The 19,572-nt window shown below is 41.1% G+C and overlaps 1 protein-coding gene across 2 annotated transcripts in view; it reads right to left on the reverse strand.

Annotated features, from left to right (window-relative positions):
• PHF2 (PHD finger protein 2) overlaps positions 1–19,572 on the reverse strand; it is a 121,014-nt gene that overhangs the window by 99,209 nt on the left and 2,233 nt on the right. Inside the window, exon 1 of one of the 2 annotated variants that reach the window (XM_083489213.1) lies at positions 18,904–19,541. The exons of the other annotated variant lie outside the window; for it this stretch is intronic. Coding sequence (XP_083345339.1) covers positions 18,904–18,953 — 50 coding nt within the window. The 5' untranslated portion in view covers positions 18,954–19,541. Of the gene's footprint in view, positions 1–18,903; positions 19,542–19,572 lie in introns of those variants that run through there. 2 annotated transcript variants of the gene reach the window in all.

Consider the following 19,572-nt stretch of genomic DNA (forward strand, 5'->3'; position numbering starts at 1 on the left):
GTTTGGTGTTTTATTGCTTTTTTATTACAATCGTACCTTGGTTCTCAAACGCCTTGTGACTCGAACGTTTTGGCTCCGACCACCGCAAACCCGGAAGTAAGTGTCCCAGTTTGCAAATGTTCTTTGGAACCTGAACATCTGACTTGGCTTCCATGGCTTCTGATTGAGTGCAGGAAGCTCCTGCAGCCAATCAGAAGCTGAACCTTGGTTTTCGAAAGTTTTCAGAAGCCGAACAGAACCATTCGAAAATCAAGGTACTGTACGACTGTATTATTATTAATAATCTGTTGGGAGCTGCCTAGAGTGGCTGGGGAAAACCAGCCAGATGGGTGGGGTATAAATAAATGATGATGATGATGATGATGATGATGATGATGATAAAGATGAACTGCCCTGAGACCAGCAGGTATAGGGCAGTATACAAACTTAATAAATAAAATAATAGTAACAACAACATGTTTTGGCAGCCTCTCTTACCTCCCAAATTATACATTATGCTTACAAACCCATAATGCTATTTCAGAGCTGTCGGTGGCACACAGTATATACGTGGACTGATTCACAGTAACAGTTTTATGCAAACAGACCAAGGTGAACTTAAATCAATAGGTAAATGTCTTCCACAAAAAAGTTGAAAGATACAAGCATTCATTTACAGGAAAAGATGTGTTTATCTGTATAGAAAGCTGTTTATATTACTCCTATATAAAAGTATTCATTTCATTGAGAAATGGTAAAATTCTGTACCTGAATATCTTACAATTTTAACCAAATTTGTAACATTTTTAGTCAATCTAGCACTGGCATGACTAATTGTGTAATTATTTGAGGCTATAAGCACATTTCTAAATATGTTTCATGTTAACATCTCTTTTAAAATAATATTACATGTAAATGCTAATTTAGCTAACACAATACAGGTGTAGAAATGAACATTCAAAATTGCACTTGCATATAAACAGCACAAACGGGCACACTTTTTATTTTTAAAAATGTTGAGGAATAATTGTTCCCAGGGGTAATGATAAAACAGCAAAGACTGTATTATTAGATCCCCAAATACTGTTTTCCTTCCTCCTGCTTTTTTTTAACTCTTCTTGTCACCATCCCTCACCCCAGTTTAAAATGCAAAGGAACCAGCTTTGCAATAAAAGCATTCGGAAGTGGGGGGTGGAATTAAGGGAAAGCAGGGAGAGAGTAACAACACTCCAATCCTATTGCGTACAATGCATTCTCTGTGTGATTTAAGAAGAGATATATTCCTCCCTTGAGTGGCCATTTCCCAACCATATTGACTTTTTGGGGGGGGACTCTTGGTGCTGTAGCCACATACAGACCTGCTACCATTCTGAAAGGTGTACGGCAGCAAAAAACATCTTCTGCAAATGTTCTCTATTGCAGTGGCTCCGCACTGCAGCTTGTCAGTTCTGTTCTGCTTACCAAGTGGAAGAAATTGCTCAAGAAACTAGGCAGGCCCCATCACCCCACTGAGATCAGTATGCTACTTCCACAACATGTTGGATCCAAAACACATCCTCTCCCCTTGCAGGAGTGGTGCTTTCTGCCAAATGAATTGGCCAAGATGACTGCTTGTATTTTTTACTTTTTTTTAAGTGAGTGACAATTCTTCTAAAGGGCTCTGTAAACTACACGACGTGCGGAACAAAACTTAAAAGCAGAGTGAACTGGCGTGGTTGCATGAATGGGTGATGAAGACATCCGACTGCACCACAAAAGCTGTGTAATAGTGCACAGGGAGACAGGTGGCATCGCCCAAAGAGGCAGCTGCATATGATGGCAAGGTCTGATGCAAGACTCATTCGGTTAATTAACGTTCAGGCCTAAGTTTGAATTCCAGCAATTGGCATGCACTCCCTAGCAGCTCCGTCTAGCTTCAGTTCTATCTATGATAGGCTACACAGCCCTAGAATTACAGTGGTACCTCAGGTTAAGTACTTAATTCGTTCCGGAGGCCTGTTCTTAACCTGAAACTGTTCTTAACCTGAGGCACCACTTTAGCTAATGGGGCCTCCCCCTGCTGCCACGCCACTGGAGCCCGATTTCTGTTCTTATCCTGAAGCAAAGTTCTTAACCTGAAGCACTATTTCTGGGTTAGCGGCGTCTGTAACCTGAAGCGTATGTAACCCGAGGTACCACTGTAGTTTATCTTGCTTAACTCAAATGCTTCTTAGGCTTAGATCCTTACTATCATGCTGAAGTGCAGTCTCCTCCAAGTAAAAACTGCACACTCACACCAATCCCGTGAGCTGTGACAGGCACCCACAAAGCACCGCCGCTTCCTATCAATCCATCTAGGAAAGATATCCAGATGTATAGAATTCCTTGTAATGTGGTAGAGGCTTTGCCAAACTCCTGACTCGCTTACAAGCAGCCAGAGTCCAATTCACAACTCCCAGTTACTCTCCTTGAAAATCTGAAACATGAGTGAACAATGTGAATGGGCCAACACATGGAAAGCAAAAGTTTAAACCGGCTCCAGAGCTTAAATAAATCTGTTCCTGTAATGTGAAGAAAGGGAGAAATGGGAAGGAAGGAAGGAAGGAAGCATATACTCAGTATCTAAAGGCAAATGTAGCAACTTACAAAGTAACTTCAGGTGACATGCAAAACCACATGGGTCATCCCAAAGAGCCAGTGTGGTGTAGTGGTTAAGAGTGGTAGTCTCGTAATCTGGGGAACCGGGTTCGTGTCTCCGCTCCTCCACATGCAGCTGCTGGGTGACCTTGGGCCAGTCACACTTCTGTGAAGTCTCTCAGCCCCACTCACCTCACAGAGTGTTTGTTGTGGGAGAGGAAGGGAAAGGAGAATGTTAGCCACTTTGAGACTCCTGAAGGGGAGTGAAAGGTGGGATATCAAATCCAAACTCTTCTTCTTCTTCATGAAAGCATTCAATTCAAAGGAGAGCTAAAGAACATGAGAAACCTTGGCTCTTTTTTATCTCTTCAAGCGGTGTTTGCCAGGTAAGAATACTTATTCTTGGCATCCCCGAGATTCCTCTCCTATCCAGAGGGACATTTGACGACAGCCCAGCCAGATGGATAGGAGGCGTGAATGGGACCAATCTCCTCTTGATTTTACAAATCAGAGAGAGCACATTATGGAACCCAAGGTATATATTATGTGGTTCCCAGGTGGTCACTCTACCAGGCATGGACCAAACCCAGACCCAGATGACTTGGCTTCAGAAGATTAGTGGTCTCAGGTGCCTTCAGAGCATACTCTAAGATGCAGGGCATGTTTGTCTGGGCTGACTGGGTTTTGCAATTAGCAATATTGTTGCTGCTAGTTTTTTAATGCATTGAATTTTTTTGCAAAGTTTCAAACTTTTAAAGATTTGTACTGTGAATTTATATGTTGGAAAACCCCTTTGGAGAGCTTGACCCTAAAAGCAGGCTCAAATATGTCAAACAAATAGTATTATTGATAATAATTGATAGGCTTCTAAGTGATTGACTGAATAACAACAACAACAATAGTAATGGATGTAAACCGAGAACCTCGGATGAAATATATTAATTAGCCATAATGACTCCTGTAGGAATATAGAATGCTATTTTAGGTAAGTCTTAGTGCAAGAAGTGTGAGAGTTTTGCACAAGCAGTACAGTAGTACCTTGGGTTAAGTACTTAATTCGTTCCGGAGGTCTGTCCTTAACCTGAAACTGTTCTTAACCTGAAGCACCACTTTAGCTAATGGGGCCTCCTGCTGCCGCCACGCCGCCAGAACACAATTTCTGTTCTCATCCTGAAGCAAAGTTCTTAACCCGAGGTAATATTTCTGGGTTAGCAGAGTCTGTAACCTGAAGCGTATGTAACCTGAAGCATATGTAACCCGAGGTACCACTGTAGTGTGCACGCATTGACATACTAGTGTTAACTATCACTGGGTATAGTAATGGTGGCGGTGGCTGCACAATGGATATTCTACACAATGGATATTCTACAAGTGCAAATGGGGGACAACAGAGAACAAGATGGCTGGACAGTGTTCCTGAAGCTACCAGCATGAGTTTGATCAAACTGCGGGAGGCAGTGGAAGACAGTTTGACCAAACTGCGGGAGCATGAGTTTGACCAAACTGCGGGAGGCGTGCTCTGGTCCATGGGGTCACGAAGAGTCGGACACAACTAAACAACAACAACAACAAATGCAAATGATTCATTGGAACTGGATTTTCTGCAAGATTTGACACAAGGCTTCTGCTAGCAGTCTGGCTCTTGCAGCCAAACTTACACTGACTCAGACTATTGGTCCATCTATTTTAGTGGCTGTTCTGCATTTCAGACAGGATCTTTCCCAGACCTGCCTAGAGATGCCATGAATTAAAAATGGAACCTTTTGCATGCAGTAATGTGCTCTGCCACAAAACTACAACCTTATGCTGTTTCTGAAAAAGGTGCATCTGAATGCTGTGCGTGACGTCGCCTTGCAATCTTATGCACATTGCCTTGAGGGCTCTGTTTGATAAATAAGACATGGGTATAGTACATGTTTTCATCCTTGATTAAACTGTGTGCTATATATCGTTAATAAATATATATATATATATATATAGCAAGGAGAAATGGAATTATGGAATGCTATTGAAAGTTACAGAGAGCGAGCTTAATAATGCAAAGTGAACTGAAACAATGATTTCTATTCATAGCAGCAGTGCGTATTAAAGAACTATAAAGTGCCATGGGCTTTGTTTGTTGGTTTTTTGTTCAGAAACCAGATGGTGAACATGACTAAGAAACATTAAGCTAATAAGCTGAGAAGTATGCACCTGCATTTAAAGATCTTTGCCCATAGGCCTACTGACAATACGAAATTGACCACCTGACAATGCCATTGACTTAGTTAATACACATTTCTTGTCACCCCCAGGAGTACTGAACAGGTGGCCCATAACTATAATGTATCAGTCCTCCAGACCCTTCATGCACCTGGCACACACAATGCAATGTTGCCTCATACAATATTTCCAAAATTGGAGACCCAATCTCCTTACTGTGCAGAATTTTTCTGCTTCTAGAAACAGCAAACATTCTCATCTTTGTATCATCAGGCTCAGCTGCAGTGTAAATACATATTGTCTCTTTAATTTATTTACTGTATTTTGACCTGCTTTATCTTGGGAGCAAAGACTTCAAAGCATGCCTCTAAGAGGCCCCTGAACAATTTTTTTTCTTCCATTTTCAGACTAAACACGTTGTACCCAACTATGCTGTGTTTCTGCCTGGAAATGTGCAACCTGTGGCTTTAAATTATTCAACTAAAAAGCATCTAATGAATTTTCTGAAATTAGCTTGAGCAACAAACTACACGGCAGTAACATTTAAGGCACCCTATGCAATTCATTGCTCCCTCTTTAGCAAAGCAAATATCACAGCGTTTTCATGCCTTACACAAGACTGAGCTTCCTTTTTTATTCACCTGTTTGTTGAGAGAGCAGGAAAGATTGTGTGAACACCTGAGACTTCCCCATACCAACCTGTGCAACTGGAACACACACAGAATATGATATCAGGAGGGTTCTTAAGAAATGACCACATCCATTAGTTACTACATCTTTTGCTGTATAAAAAACCATGACCAGTACTAATGTGTATTAATCTGATTATGAAATATACTCCAGCTTTCCTTCTCTTTCTCTGCGCACTTCTAAATCTATTTACCCTTAAAGATTGCCGCTCATGTCTGCAGCACTCATTTCCTTCAAGCTGACATGCAGCTCCCTAAATATTTCTTAACAAGGCATTACACTAAAATGCAATAAGCACGTGGAAGAAAACGAGATCAGAAATGCCTAGGAACATGCGCTGTCATTAATAACTGAATGATGCCCTTGAGATGCACATGATTGTGTTTTGCTTGTCCATCCTGAAGTAAATTGTGGTTTGCCTCAACTGTTTCAGTCATCTGCAGACTCGTGAACATTTACCAAATTGATGAAAAATAAATATGAATATGTTATTTCAGACACACTGATTAACAGAGCAATCCTATTCATGCCTGCTCAGAAATCACATCTGCTGAACTCAATGGGACCTACTTCATAATCACCTCTGATATGCTTACTTTATCCGTACACCTACAATATAGAATCATAGAATCATAGAGTTGGAAAAGACCACAAGGGCCATCGAGTCCTGCCAAGCAGGAAACACCACCAGAGCACTCCTGACATATGGTTGTCAAGCCTCTGCTTAAAGACCTCCAAAGTAGGAGACTCCACCACACTCCTTGGCAGCAAATTCCACTGTCGAACAGCTCTTACTGTCAGGAAGTTCTTCCTAATGTTTAGGTGGAATCTTCCTTCTTGTAGTTTGGATCCATTGCTCCGTGTCCGCTTCTCTGGAGCAGCAGAAAACAACCTTTCTCCCTCCTCTATGTGACATCCTTTTATATATTTGAACATGGCTATCATATCACCCCTTAACCTCCTCTTCTCCAGGCTAAACATGCCCAGCTCCCTTAGCCGTTCCTCATAAGGCATCGTTTCCAGGCCTTTGACCATTTTGGTTGCCCTCCTCTGGACACGTTCCAGTTTGTCAGTGTCCTTCTTGAATTGTGGTGCCCAGAACTGGACACAGTACTCCAGGTGTGGTCTGACCAGAGCAGAATACAGTGGCACTATTACTTCCCTTGATCTAGATGCTATACTCCTATTGATGCAGCCCAGAATTGCATTGGCTTTTTTAGCTGCCGCATCACACTGTTGGCTCATGTCAAGTTTGTGGTCAACCAAGACTCCTAGATCCTTTTCACATGTACTGCTGGTTATCCCAGTGTTATTGCCCATTAGCATGGATCAAACTGTGGTGTTTTCCAACTGATCTTTTTTTCTCGTTATTTTTGAGGCAGAGGAGAGCCTGCACTACAGCAATAGTTTTAAAAAAACCCTATGAATTAAAAAGAATTATTAAGGCAGAATTACCACCACCATCCTGAAAGTAGACTTGCAAAAAGGTCTTTATAACTGCAAAACTATTGAGTTACAATGTTGGAAGTAACTGATTCCCTCTTAGTTCGGTATTCACTTACTGGTATTTAAAGGGGACGATCTATCATTCTACTGTGGTGCAAAATGCCTTTTTACCATTCATAAAAATGAAGAGGAAAGCTCACCCCAGCCACACACACTAACCACGACGTAATACTCCCAACTTTTAAAACGGCAGAAAAAGGTAGGTGTGAACTATCATTCGCACCTGTGCTTCCAAGTCCTGGAATTCTGCTGACATTATCTCAGGATGTGCCCTTGCCTTCATGCGATTATTTTTCTGATGGCGTCATGCTAATCCAGGCACTGCAGAGCAGCGTAATCTTGCAATCAAAGGCCTGCTGATGCCATGGTACATTTAGACTGGTGCCTGATCACTGGAGATAGACATTTTATATCCCTGGACAAGCAAGCAAGGAGGCCCTGCTCCTCCTGGTTGCTAAGGCAGTTGGGGAAAGAGGGCAACACAGACTAGGGAAAAGTGCTTGTGCATTACTGAAACAGCCTCCCCCCAATGTAAAGGAAGCAGGTTGCAATCCTATGCCCTCTTAACCTGGGAGTAAATCCCATTGGGCTCAGCAAGATTTGGGTCTCATTAGACCACAGCAGTTTCGCTGCAGTGGTTTCTCAAACTTTCCTCTCTGAGGCTTTCAGAATGAAAACTTGATTGTGCCACACCAATTTTTTTATTGATAAGAAATACATTGGGAAATAAAAAGAAACGACTCCTAGCAGCACTTGATTTGCAACATAGTACAAAAACTAATTTATAATATGGGACCCCATCTAGTCCAACCCCCTGCAATGCAGGAATCACAGCTAGGGAATTCCTGACAGGTGGCCATCCGCTGTTGAATAGTTTTTTTTTTACCACCAGAAAGCTATTCCTAGAGTTTAGTGGGAATTTCCTTTCTTGTCAATTGAATCCATTGGCTCAGGTCCCAACCTCACAATCTTTCTAACGCATTGCATTAAAAATGTGGTTTTATTCTGAGTTTGTCAACATTCTAAAAATTGCTCTGTTGAGGCCAAGACAGAAAGCTTCCACCATTGTTCTACCCAAATTGTGGGGGGCAGGAATGGCTGAGAGGGTGTGGTCTATGCCAGGCCTGCAAAGCAACCCAGTGTTCCCATGCACATATTGCTGAAGGGAGTGAGAAAGGAGCACATAGCAATTGTGAAATGTAGTCCATTGTTGTTACTTCTGCATTTGTGTGTGTGCTTGGTGGTGGCATTTTTTAAGGGAAATGCAGTGGTGATGGGACTGTGAAGTCAACTGCAGCAGCAGTACAATGGGCTAGAGAAGAAGAAGAGTTTGGACTTGATATCCCACTTTATCATTACCCTAAGGAGTCTCAAAGAGGCTAACAATCTCCTTTTCCCTTCCTCCCCCACAACAAACACTCTGAAAAGGGGATTCGGATATTTAATTTGGCACATTTTATTAGAGAATCTTCTGCTATTCTATTTCATGTAACAAACAATCTTAGTAGTTGTGACCGTGGTTTATACTGTATGTGTGGTGCCTGATGATTTTTATGCTTTTTGCTGTTTTTCCTTTTGCTATTTTTCTGAATGATGCCATGGCCTATGGCTAGCGCAATAAAAGTCTATGATGATGACAAACATTCTGTGAGGTGAGTGAGGCTGAGACACTTCAGAGAAGTGTGACCAAGGTCACCCAGCAGCTGCATGCGGAAGAGCGGGGACACGAACCCGGTTCACCAGATTACGAGTCCACCGCTCTTAACCACTACACCATGCTGGCATATAAAGGAGATAAAGGAAGACGGCAAGAATGGAGGAGACCATGGAGTGGAAATAGTTGTTTGGATGTCAGGTCTGCCTGTAGACAGATGGCTGGTTTACTCATCAATAACCCACGAAGGGGTAGACTTGGAGTATGAGGTTTTTGGATAGCAGGTCTACCCAGGCCTCGCTACTGCTCAGTCAGACAAATCTACCAGAAATAGTAGGCCTGCTCTCTGATGCAAGGTCCTATTTATTTATTTGGAATATTATACTTTGCACCTCCCCCTGGAAAAAAAACCCCACAGGTGCACAGGCTTGCAGCACAGCATGTGTGCAACCGGATGATCTACCTGCTGCTTTACAGATCATGATATGTTTGTGCTTTCACTTTCCACAGGCATTAAAGGACAAATGGTTATATTGGAAAATTGCTTTTATTTTAGCACCTGTAATGATCAGCCCATTACTGGCAAAATTCACTTCTCACACATGTTTCCTGGCAACATTCACCTGCCAAAATGCATGTGAAGCAAATATACCCAGAATGGTGGTTCAAATCATCATATACCTCAGTAATAGTTAATTTAGCCCCAACTTTTCTTTTTTCTTTTTGCATTACCTGCATTCTTCCATGATGCATAGAAGAATATGTGGGAGGATATGATCTTTTTCATAATCTTCTCATGTTAAAGAACTCCCAGCATTTAAAAAAGTCTCTAATACATTAAAATTGCACATAGCAAGTAATGACATCCTGTTTGAAGCAGCTCTCCAGAAAGTGCAATTGCATCTGGATATGTTGACTCTGATAGAATGCATAATAAGAACTAGCAATGTCTGACATGTGTTCTTAAGATCACATTAGCTTGTCATTTAACAGCTATTTTAAGTCTCTGCCAAACTGCAGGGAAGTACAGTACTTTCAGTGTGCACATGTTTCCTATGAGATCTCATTCGTCCAAGATACTATATTTAATTTACTGCTGCAACAATAATAACAATGGATTATAAAACCATTATCATACTAAAGCTGATTTGCATTTTTTAAAGAGAAGGTACAAGGTGAAGAAACCACAACACTGTCCAGAGCAACTTTCCCCGAAGAGGGAAACTTCCATAATCATAACTGTTGCCAAGGAGCAGAGTTATGATCTTGGGACTGAGCCAAACAAAATGAAACCAGAAAATGGATAAGATGGCATTAATATGGCCCTTTGCTGTATGTGCAGTTTGCTGCAATTGTACTTTTGAGAGTTTGCCACAAAACATAAACTCTGTCCTCTTTGGTTTGTTTACACTTCAGGTGTAAGTAACTTCCTTTGTCACTTTATGGCACCCTATTTATTATGCTATTATAATTGCGTCTCCTATCAAAATGACAAATGAGCTTTGTTTGTCAGTACATATTTGAGAAGAAAGGCCAATCCAAGATTGACATATTTGGCCACAGATACCACAGTGGCAGCCAGACTAACTAGAATGATATCATGCCTGGTAGGCCAGATGTTTTACAATGACATCCTCAAACTCCACACCTGGGATGGCCAGTTCAGTATCTTCCTGGTCCGTACCAATTTGGCATGTATTTATTCATACTGTTCCTTTTCCGCATTTAAATCCGTTAGTAAAAAAAAGAAAAGCTGTACAAAAGTTTGCGTTTTAATAAATACTTAAAAACATATTTGATGACAAAACATTGTTTTTATTTATATCATTTCTGCACACAGGGAAATCTCAAAGTGACTTACAGATCCTGCAGAATATACACCGCTTACAACAGAGCAAATGCAAATTAAAGTTTTGTTGAAAAAGTGCTCATCAATTATTATAAAAAGGGCAAATCCTGCCCCACCCAGAAAAAATATGAACACCACAAACAGGCCAGAATCATTCCGCCATATAATCACAGTTAACAACCAAAGGATTTTGTAAACAGGAATGTTTTAACGAGGCATCTGAAATCTGACATCACTGTATTTCCCTGGAAATAACATTCCACAAATGGGGAGCCACTACTGAAAATCTCCTTTTTCACATTGCCACCCTCCACACTTCCCTCAGAAGGGTCTCTGGATACATATTTCTAAATATGAAGGCGCCACTGTGATTGGTAGAATTGATACATTACCCAAGGCTAGTAAATGAAAGTTGACAAGAGTTTTGCTTTCCACCCATTGCATCAGCTCACCTTTTAACCATAAGAGATAGACTACCATTCATTGAAATGGGAATACTTACACCAGTCATGTCAACAGTATGAACATAACTAAGCTTCTCTGTTGGCTAGCGAGGCTGCTCTTACACCTTAATAACTGTTGATCTATATTGTCGTTGTACTGTGTATTTTGGGTCTATGGACCACAATAAAGCTGTGAGAGAGAGATAGAACATAACTGCACCTTTTAAAGTCCTAATGTCATATCCAAAGCTGTTATTCCACTTGAACAACAGACTTCCCCTCTCCTCGCCTCTCCCATCCACCCCCCTGTACACCCTGCAAAATTGGCTCCAGAGGGTGAACTCCATTGGGCAGATTTGGGGGGGGGTGCACACTGAAAAAGAGAAAGAGGACAGGGAAGTCCAATTCTGCAAGCAGCATTTTGCTTGTACACATTGGATGCAACCCATAGTCTCTGGTGTAGTATTGCAAGACCACATGAAGACCACAGAGCCTAGGGCAGCCTTCTGCAACCTGCTGCTGTCAGATACTTTGGGATGTAACTGCCATTAGCCCCAGGCAGCATGACCAGTGGTCTGCAAGCTGTAAGAAGGTAGGCAAAGGCTGCTCCAGACAGCAGTCCAGGGTTTCAAGTGTACTTTACTGCAGAAGCCAACTTAACATAAAAAAACCCTAAAAAATAAACATTAAAATCACATTTTGTTTTTCAGGATTCTCAACCACACCTACCCTGGTGTATTTGTATTTTGTAATTTGTATTTTGAAAAACAAAATTAATTTCAAAAACAAAACAAAATGCAACACTGCACAATATCCCTTTTTTGAAAATATTTTCTCATTGGGAGCAGAAATGTGGAGGAAATGTGGGTTAAAATTTGGAAGGGAAGCTGGAGGGGGCAGATATTATTCTGCTTTTATGATCCTCTGATCAGTCAGCATCATAGTCATAGGGAAACGGTAGTATAAACTTAATTCCTGACAACGGTTTAGGTAGTTCCACTGCCCTTAACCTTTTGGTTGGTGGGGTGGGGGTGAGGATTTAGGAGAGAACATTCTGCATGGCAGCCACTGGGTTTTGGAATTTCCTTCCCACAGAGATTGTCTGGAACCTCATTGCATAGCTTCCACCATATGCTGAAGATGCTTCTCTTTGCCTTGCCCTTTGACACTTGAGACACAGATCTATATTTTAGGACCTATTCTAGTTGTAATGGTAATTTGCCTTAAACTCTTTTTAATGCTGTATTTTATATTGCTGTAACCCTCTCTAGGACTGCCTGGAGAAGAGTGGGTAATAAATATAACAACAACAACAACAACAACAACAACAACAACAACAACAACAGTATTGTTGCCTCAGAGGAAAGTCTTTTATCAACTATCCTTTCCTATAAGGGTTTTTCAAGTTGCTACCATTAGATCCAACCTGACAACAAACTTGTCCTATTCTTTAAAGTTTTCACACATATGTTAAGAAATCTTTGGATCACTTGTTTTTCCCTCGGCTTTGAGGTGTAATGTTTGGAGACATTCTCGCAACAGAGCAACTTGTTCCCACAAGAGCAAAGAAAGATGTTCTTTCTTTCTGCCACTCCTCTTTGGCTAATAATAAAGTCTTTTAATATTAGCCCTGTACAATATTTAGTCATCACGGCTGCATGCCAATCTGCTGCTGCTGCTGTTAGAAATCAAATTACGTAGACTCTTCCTGTAGTTCTCAACTCACAGGCAGGTTCTTCCTCACTCTTTTGGGGTCCCAGGCTATGTCCTTCAGCTGGTGGCTCTGGCCTAGTTCAGCTATATACCTACAGGAAGGTGAGGGCAAATACATTCCAGTTATCCAGGATCGCAAGCTCTTTCTGCCCCCTGGATTTTCGGACCTCAACTATAGCCAGGAGTGTCTTTGCACAGTTAAAAATGTTGTGTCAGCTACATTCCTCTCTGGAATTTTCTGATCTGGCAACCATGTTCCGTGCCTTAAGTCCCCTCTTGCTTGAAAGATGTGTTACATAGGCTGCCTTTTCAAGACCTTTGGAAATGTCTGGTTGTCCACAATATGGCAGCCAGGCTTCTTATGTGAGTGCAATATAGGGGTTGTATGCTGACTACATTGGGGGCCAACTTGCTTCCAAAGTGCTGTTTTTTACCTATACAACCTGAAATACCACCTTCCTGTATATAATCCTGCCTGAGAACTGAAATCTTCCAAAGAGAACCCCTTCTCCTGTCCCATTAGCTACTCACAACAAGACAATGCTCAGAAGGGCCTTTTCTGTGGTGGGCCCCAGGCTCTGGAACTCCCACCTCTAGAAATCCAGATAACTCCTTCATTGCTTGTGTTTAGGAGGGTAGTTATAACGGCTCTTTGAAACCAGGCTTTTGTACTGTCCTGTATATTGGGCTACTGCGAGTTTCACCGTTTTCTGTTATTTGATTACATTCTATAGGGCTTTACTCATCTTCTTGGTGAAAAACGGTGAGATGCAATTTCCAGTCTTGTCACTCCCCATCTTCAGGGGAATTGGACATGGGTTTAGTGGATCTATCTGTGTTGGAGAACAATGTGCTTTCTGAACCAGACTGTAATGTCAATGCCTCCTCAGAAGTTCCAGCAGCAGATGAGCCCATGAACTCAGTGTCTCTCCACCTGGTGAGGGCACATTACTGTCTTTAGACCCTGAGGGCCCTAGCTCTGGGGCCACAGTAAAACTACAGCCGCCACCCCCATGTAGCCCACAGCTTCCTAAAACAGACTGGGCCTCTTTAAGAAAAGAGGTTCTGCTGAAGAGGAGCAGGGCTTGCTGCTCAAAGGAAGTTGTCACCCTACTGAAGCGAAATGTTGACGCAACAGTAGTCTGCCTTCCAGTTTAGGATCCACTTGGAACTATCCAAGGTGCTACCCAGATTGTTTCTTTGCCTTTCAGACTTTTGACCTCTCCTTTGGCTGACCTTGCTTAGGCGGACTTGACCTTTGCTTGATCTGACTTCACTTCCTGGATCTGGAACTGGTATATATGAGACCTGGTGCAATTTCCCACTTGGACTAGAAACCTGTCCCCTGCCCAACAACTGTCTGGGATAGATCCATCTGAGGATCCATTGCACATATTTATGCCATCATTCTGAATATTAAACAGCCATTTTTATCAAAATAAGCTAAAAGCATGCAAAAGAGAGAGAGAAAACTCCACTATTGTTACTATGAATTTCTGATTTACATGAAAGAAAAAGCATATCAGCTAAATTTGCAGACTTTGGGCTTATTGGGAATTGTGCATTAATTGGGATTATATTATAATACGAGTATTATGCTCATACAATATTATAATTGCTGGAAGTCCACATGAAATTCACAAAGAATTTGATTCTCATTGTCAACTACAGTGGTAGCTCGGGTTAAGTACTTAATTCGTTCCGGAGGTCCGTACTTAACCTGAAACTGTTCTTAACCTGAAGCACCACTTTAGCTAATGGGACCTCCTGCTGCCGCCGCACCGTCGGAGCATGATTTCTGTTCTCATCCTGAAGCAAAGTTCTTAACCTGAAGCACTATTTCTGGGTTAGCGGAGTCTGTAACCTGAAGCATATGTAACCTGAAGTGTGTGCAACCCGAGGTACCACTGTAATACATTTTTAGTTTTAAAAACCTTCCAACAAAAAAGTGCTAATTTGGGTTTAAATTCCAGTGTATGTGATTCTTATGGAAAATGCAATAGTTTTTGCTTTTCTGATCTCACCTTATCAAACCTCTGCAGACAATAAACTGATACAGCTTTCCAAACTGCTCCTTTGTAGGAATGACACCAAGATGCCCATGATAATTACTTACATACCACATTTATATGCCACTCAATAACAGTGTTATCTAGGTGGCTTAAAATATCAATATTAAAATATAACAATCAGCTATAAAAGCACTAGATTCAAACATAATTTTAAAATATTGAAATATTAAAAAGGTATTTTAAAAGCCAGGTGAAAGGGCCTGGCACTGAAATGAACCCAAACAGGAGCCAGGCAGGCCTCTCTAGAGAGAATATTCCATAGTTGGACTACCACCAACAAAAAGTCTTTCTCCCTAATAGCCATGAGCTCCATCTCCTTTGGTCAGAGCACCTGGAGAAGTACCTCTGAAGAACCCAAAGCTCAGGTATGCATCAATGGGAAGTGGCAACCTTTCAGCTACTGTACATTCTTTTGCAGGACTGTGTGCATTCTGAGAAACACCACCCCCTTTTTAAAGTATGTTTCTCACTCTTCCGGTACTAGGTCCAAACATTGTTTTGGAGCCAGAAGGCCATACAGTACTTTATTTGCATTTTTTGTTTCTAATAATGTAATTGCCATATCATTTTCATTGACATGAGTATTCATGCAGCTGGACAACATGCTGCACTCTTGCAACATGTTACGTTGCAAGAAGTCAAATGTGAACACTGAACTCTGCTCTACAAAAGTCTTTTAAATGTGAACTCAAAAATCACAGTGGAGTTGAAATGAACTACATTTTTCTTACCAATTATTTTTTTAACCTTTAATGTTGTTGCCCTCACATTTTCAGCATTAGCTCTCCGAGCGCAAGAATTTGAAGCACACTTTCCCCCTTAAAAATGTGAGATACATACATTTTTAAACATCCTTACAAGGCCTGTGGATTCTGCAGAAGGAACTCTCATTACTGAACAAATTGTCTGCCTTAAGTGTAGACCTCCCCTAACTCATCGGAAACAATTGTCTTACATATTTCCCAATCCAGAAACCCATATCCATCCTTATGCAAAACTGGAGCATTTCTGCAAACAGGGAAGCCCTTTCACTGAAGATTTACTGCAAATGCAGCATTTCTCCTCCCTTGGAAGTGAATGGGAGACTTCTCATAGACAAAGGAGAGACAACTGGGCATTGGAGCTACCACATCTACATGTTACATTTTTCTAATGAATGTAATACTCTTTTTGTTTTTAAGAACATGTGCGCACTTAGAAGTTTCTGAAAATCAATGAATATTTAGTCATCAGTCATGCTGAGTCAAGAATGAATTACCTATTGAAGAGTGCATGTTCTTCATTATTGTACATCAGTCTACCATGCTAATGGTTGCTGAATAAACATTTGATATATGGACAAAATTCTGAAAGGATGCAAGAGATATGGAAATAAAACAAACTGACCATGTGCGTAACTTCAAAACCTATTGCTTTCAATCAGACTTAGTCATATTAAACTGCTACAAAATTGACAGACCCTTGAACCCAGAATCTACATTGGTTATTTGGGGGTTCAGCTGGGTGCTGGCAAACTGATTTCAGCTCTGCGAACCAGTATTAAACCAAAATATAAAACTAAATGCCATGGACTGTTCTGACATAACCTGGTAAAGAAATGTTCCATCAAAATTGGAAGATTTTAATTTGTTCAAACTGGTAAATTGGAAATGCCAAATGATAGATTATTTGAAATTTTCTAAATTTTACTGATTTTTTCAAGTGGCTTTTCACCTTTCCTGACCAGCATCCTGAGACAGACAAGAACCTCTTCATTTACAAGTACTAAGATCACAAATCCACAGGCTGTGAATTGTGTGTCCTAAAAGTCTTCACAATTTTCCCTTTGTATTTGTCTGACACTATGATGTTCACGCTTCATCCTTGATAGTAGTTTATGAAGTCTATTAACAAGCAAAGCTTAAAATATATATGCATATAGCAACAAATCAAACAGTATTTTCAGAATTAATGTAAACAGAATGCTGAATTCACTTGCAGATCATGTGAAGAATACATTTTGAAAACCTATAATCAAGTATACTTTCAAACAAGTTTTTCATTCATCAGTTAGATTAGTTATAATTGTATGTCACTTTTTTCTTACACACACACAATATTGATGTTAGCAACTAATGAAGAACTACTGAAAAGAATATCATTGTTTTCTCTGGAGAAAATTTCATTGCATCAGCTTTTTGTCTTCAGATTAGGTTTTACAACTTCCTGTGTTCAGAGTATTATCCTGGCAGCTTCCTATGATAAGTTAAGAGAGCTATAACAACATCCCATCGTTGTTTTTATTTAATATCTTTATGATTTTCAGTTAAACACAAGGGGGAAAACATCTGCCACCTCACAATTTCCTTCATATTTATTTATACTGTATATCCTACCCAGTCATTCATTTCTCAGTCTTCTTCCACACAAGACTTGTTTAGGATGGACATGCACATTCATTTTCTGCTTATCTATCCAAATACATGCCATTATAGGCCCACACAAGTACAAGGGAAGGGAAGGAAAGTAAGTAGACGGTTAACACTGATGGGAACAGACCCCCTTTTTGTACAGGTAACCTGGGACTGGTTCACGCAAACATTCCCCTGCATTCATCTATTTGTGATGGGATTGGGCAGAAGACCAGCTTATGTCTTCTCCATCATGCATATGCTTATACGTTCTGTATGTATCCAACCTTCTTGTCCTTACCCCTTAAAAATGGGTAAAAGGATGGCAAGAAGAAAGCATCAAACATTATATCATGGACACAATATAAAAGTGTACTAGGCCGTACACACACACACGTGTTATGCCACTTAATGAAATCTGTCAGCAGTTTACATAAAAACAATAAAAATACAACTTTTAATAAAGTCTATCAAAAACTAGAAGAAACTGAGCCAAAAACACAACACAACCGTATACTGCAAATAAAATGGAACAGTACGAAAATAAATAAAATTAAAATAAAGAGTAAGAAACCAGAAAAGCTGGATACATTCAAATTTGTAAGAAGCATTTGAAGGTCTTTAGTGTCCCTCCCTCACAAATTACCTTAAGTAATTTTGTAAGGCCTCTGCTATCACTGATAGAAGGCTCACTTGCACGTTGTCACCAAGTAACAATCACTGGCCTTGATGCCCTACTGTTCGTTCAAGGTTTTCATCTTGCAATTGCATAATCAGCCTCCAAACGGATAAGCCAGATTTGTTTATCTTTGTAAAGCAGGGAAAATGCACCATACATAATAAGAAAAATAAGAAGGAACAGATTTTCTCAGGAGGAAAAATGCATTTGTTTGCATTGTATTTTTGTATCTCATTGTTGCTACCTTGAGTGCAAGGGGGGAAGGATAAATGTAGGCAAGTAAAATAATGACAAAAACAAAATATCATCCTGACCAAACTAATGCCATACCTTTAACCACAGCATATTTATACCTTAAACTTATGCAAACATTTACATGTATGTAAACATTTACACATACTCCTGATAACTGTTACCCAAAAAATGATAACTGTTATATGTGTAAGATTGTGACTGTCCCATTGAGCTAATGGGAAAGGATTTGAACTTGGGTTTCCCCCCTCCATCTCAGACATGCCAACCACTACCCCACAACGGCTTTCTAACTATTAAATGAGCTCCAACGTTGATCATATCAAGTTCTTCCCTCTTATCAGTTTTCTGTTGACAGCGATATACTTATTTCTACAGCAGTGGCCTTTTCACAATTCACAGCACACAGTGCTTGACAAAAACATAAGACAGATAAATTAATACAGCCAATTAAAAAAACAAAAGGCAACATCAAGAAAGCAATCGCAAAGTTGTCCTAACTGGTCCTTACTGTTACTTTAGAGCAAACTTCTGTATTCCCCAGTGGGGAGGCAATTCCCCTTGCCCTTGAACCTGAGTAAGCAAGAGGACCAACCTGTCTTGAATACCTTCTCTGCTGCTGTCAGGAACCAAGTTGCAAGGGAAGTTCAGTTTCACAAGAGCAGCAAGTCAGAAGGAAAATAACCAGCCAGAAGCCTTGACATACTCAGGCTGCGAAATTCCTACCCGGAGCTTAAACAACCCAGACAACATTAAACATTTTCAAGTCCTGCGGATCTGCATGAGACAGAGCAGCACGTGAGAACAATTATTTAAAAAACAAAAAACCATTGCTTAATTTTGGAAGCTCATACCCACAGCAAGGAAGCCCAAGACATTTCAATGGCGTTTGCTTCCATCTGAGGCATTCTTCAGGTAATATCCACAAGATTTGTTTCTCCCCCCCCCCCTCCCCCGCCATCCTCCCAAAGAGAAGACTGACCTCCGAGGGAATCTGGCTGAAGTCTTTCCCCCTCCTGCCTGCAGCTCCCATTTATTTCATTCTTTATTTATTTATGAACGACGCGCCTGCCTCCCGCCTCCTGCCACACAAGCCCTCCACCGAGAGACACAAAGATCAGGACCATCAGCTCTGCCATCAGGCAATCAGGACGACTCGGCGTGGAGTGACAATTGCAGACAAGAAGCACCACGGAAGGGGGAGCGAGGGAGGGCTCTTCACCCTCGCCCTTGACAGATCAGATAAATGGATAGAGATAGGAGCGGGTGGCCGGGGAAGTTTCCAGCCCCCCCCCCGCCCCGTCCAACCTGCGCGTTACATTGTCTCAGATTCCACAACAACTGAGGACGGGGAGAATTGAAACGATCTCCGTGTAGCTGAGGAGACGCAGCCAAAGCTGCCACCACCATCCCAGAGAACTGCAGTCAACCCCAGTCCTTTTCCTGCGGATCCCGCCCGCGGCGGGGGGTGGGGGGGTGTATGTGTGCGTGTTTCAAGGAGGCAGGTCCATTTCCCACCCCTTAAAA

This window comes from Podarcis liolepis (assembly GCF_965112155.1).
Source record: "Podarcis liolepis genome assembly, chromosome: 2".
Classification (NCBI taxonomy): domain Eukaryota; kingdom Metazoa; phylum Chordata; class Lepidosauria; order Squamata; family Lacertidae; genus Podarcis; species Podarcis liolepis.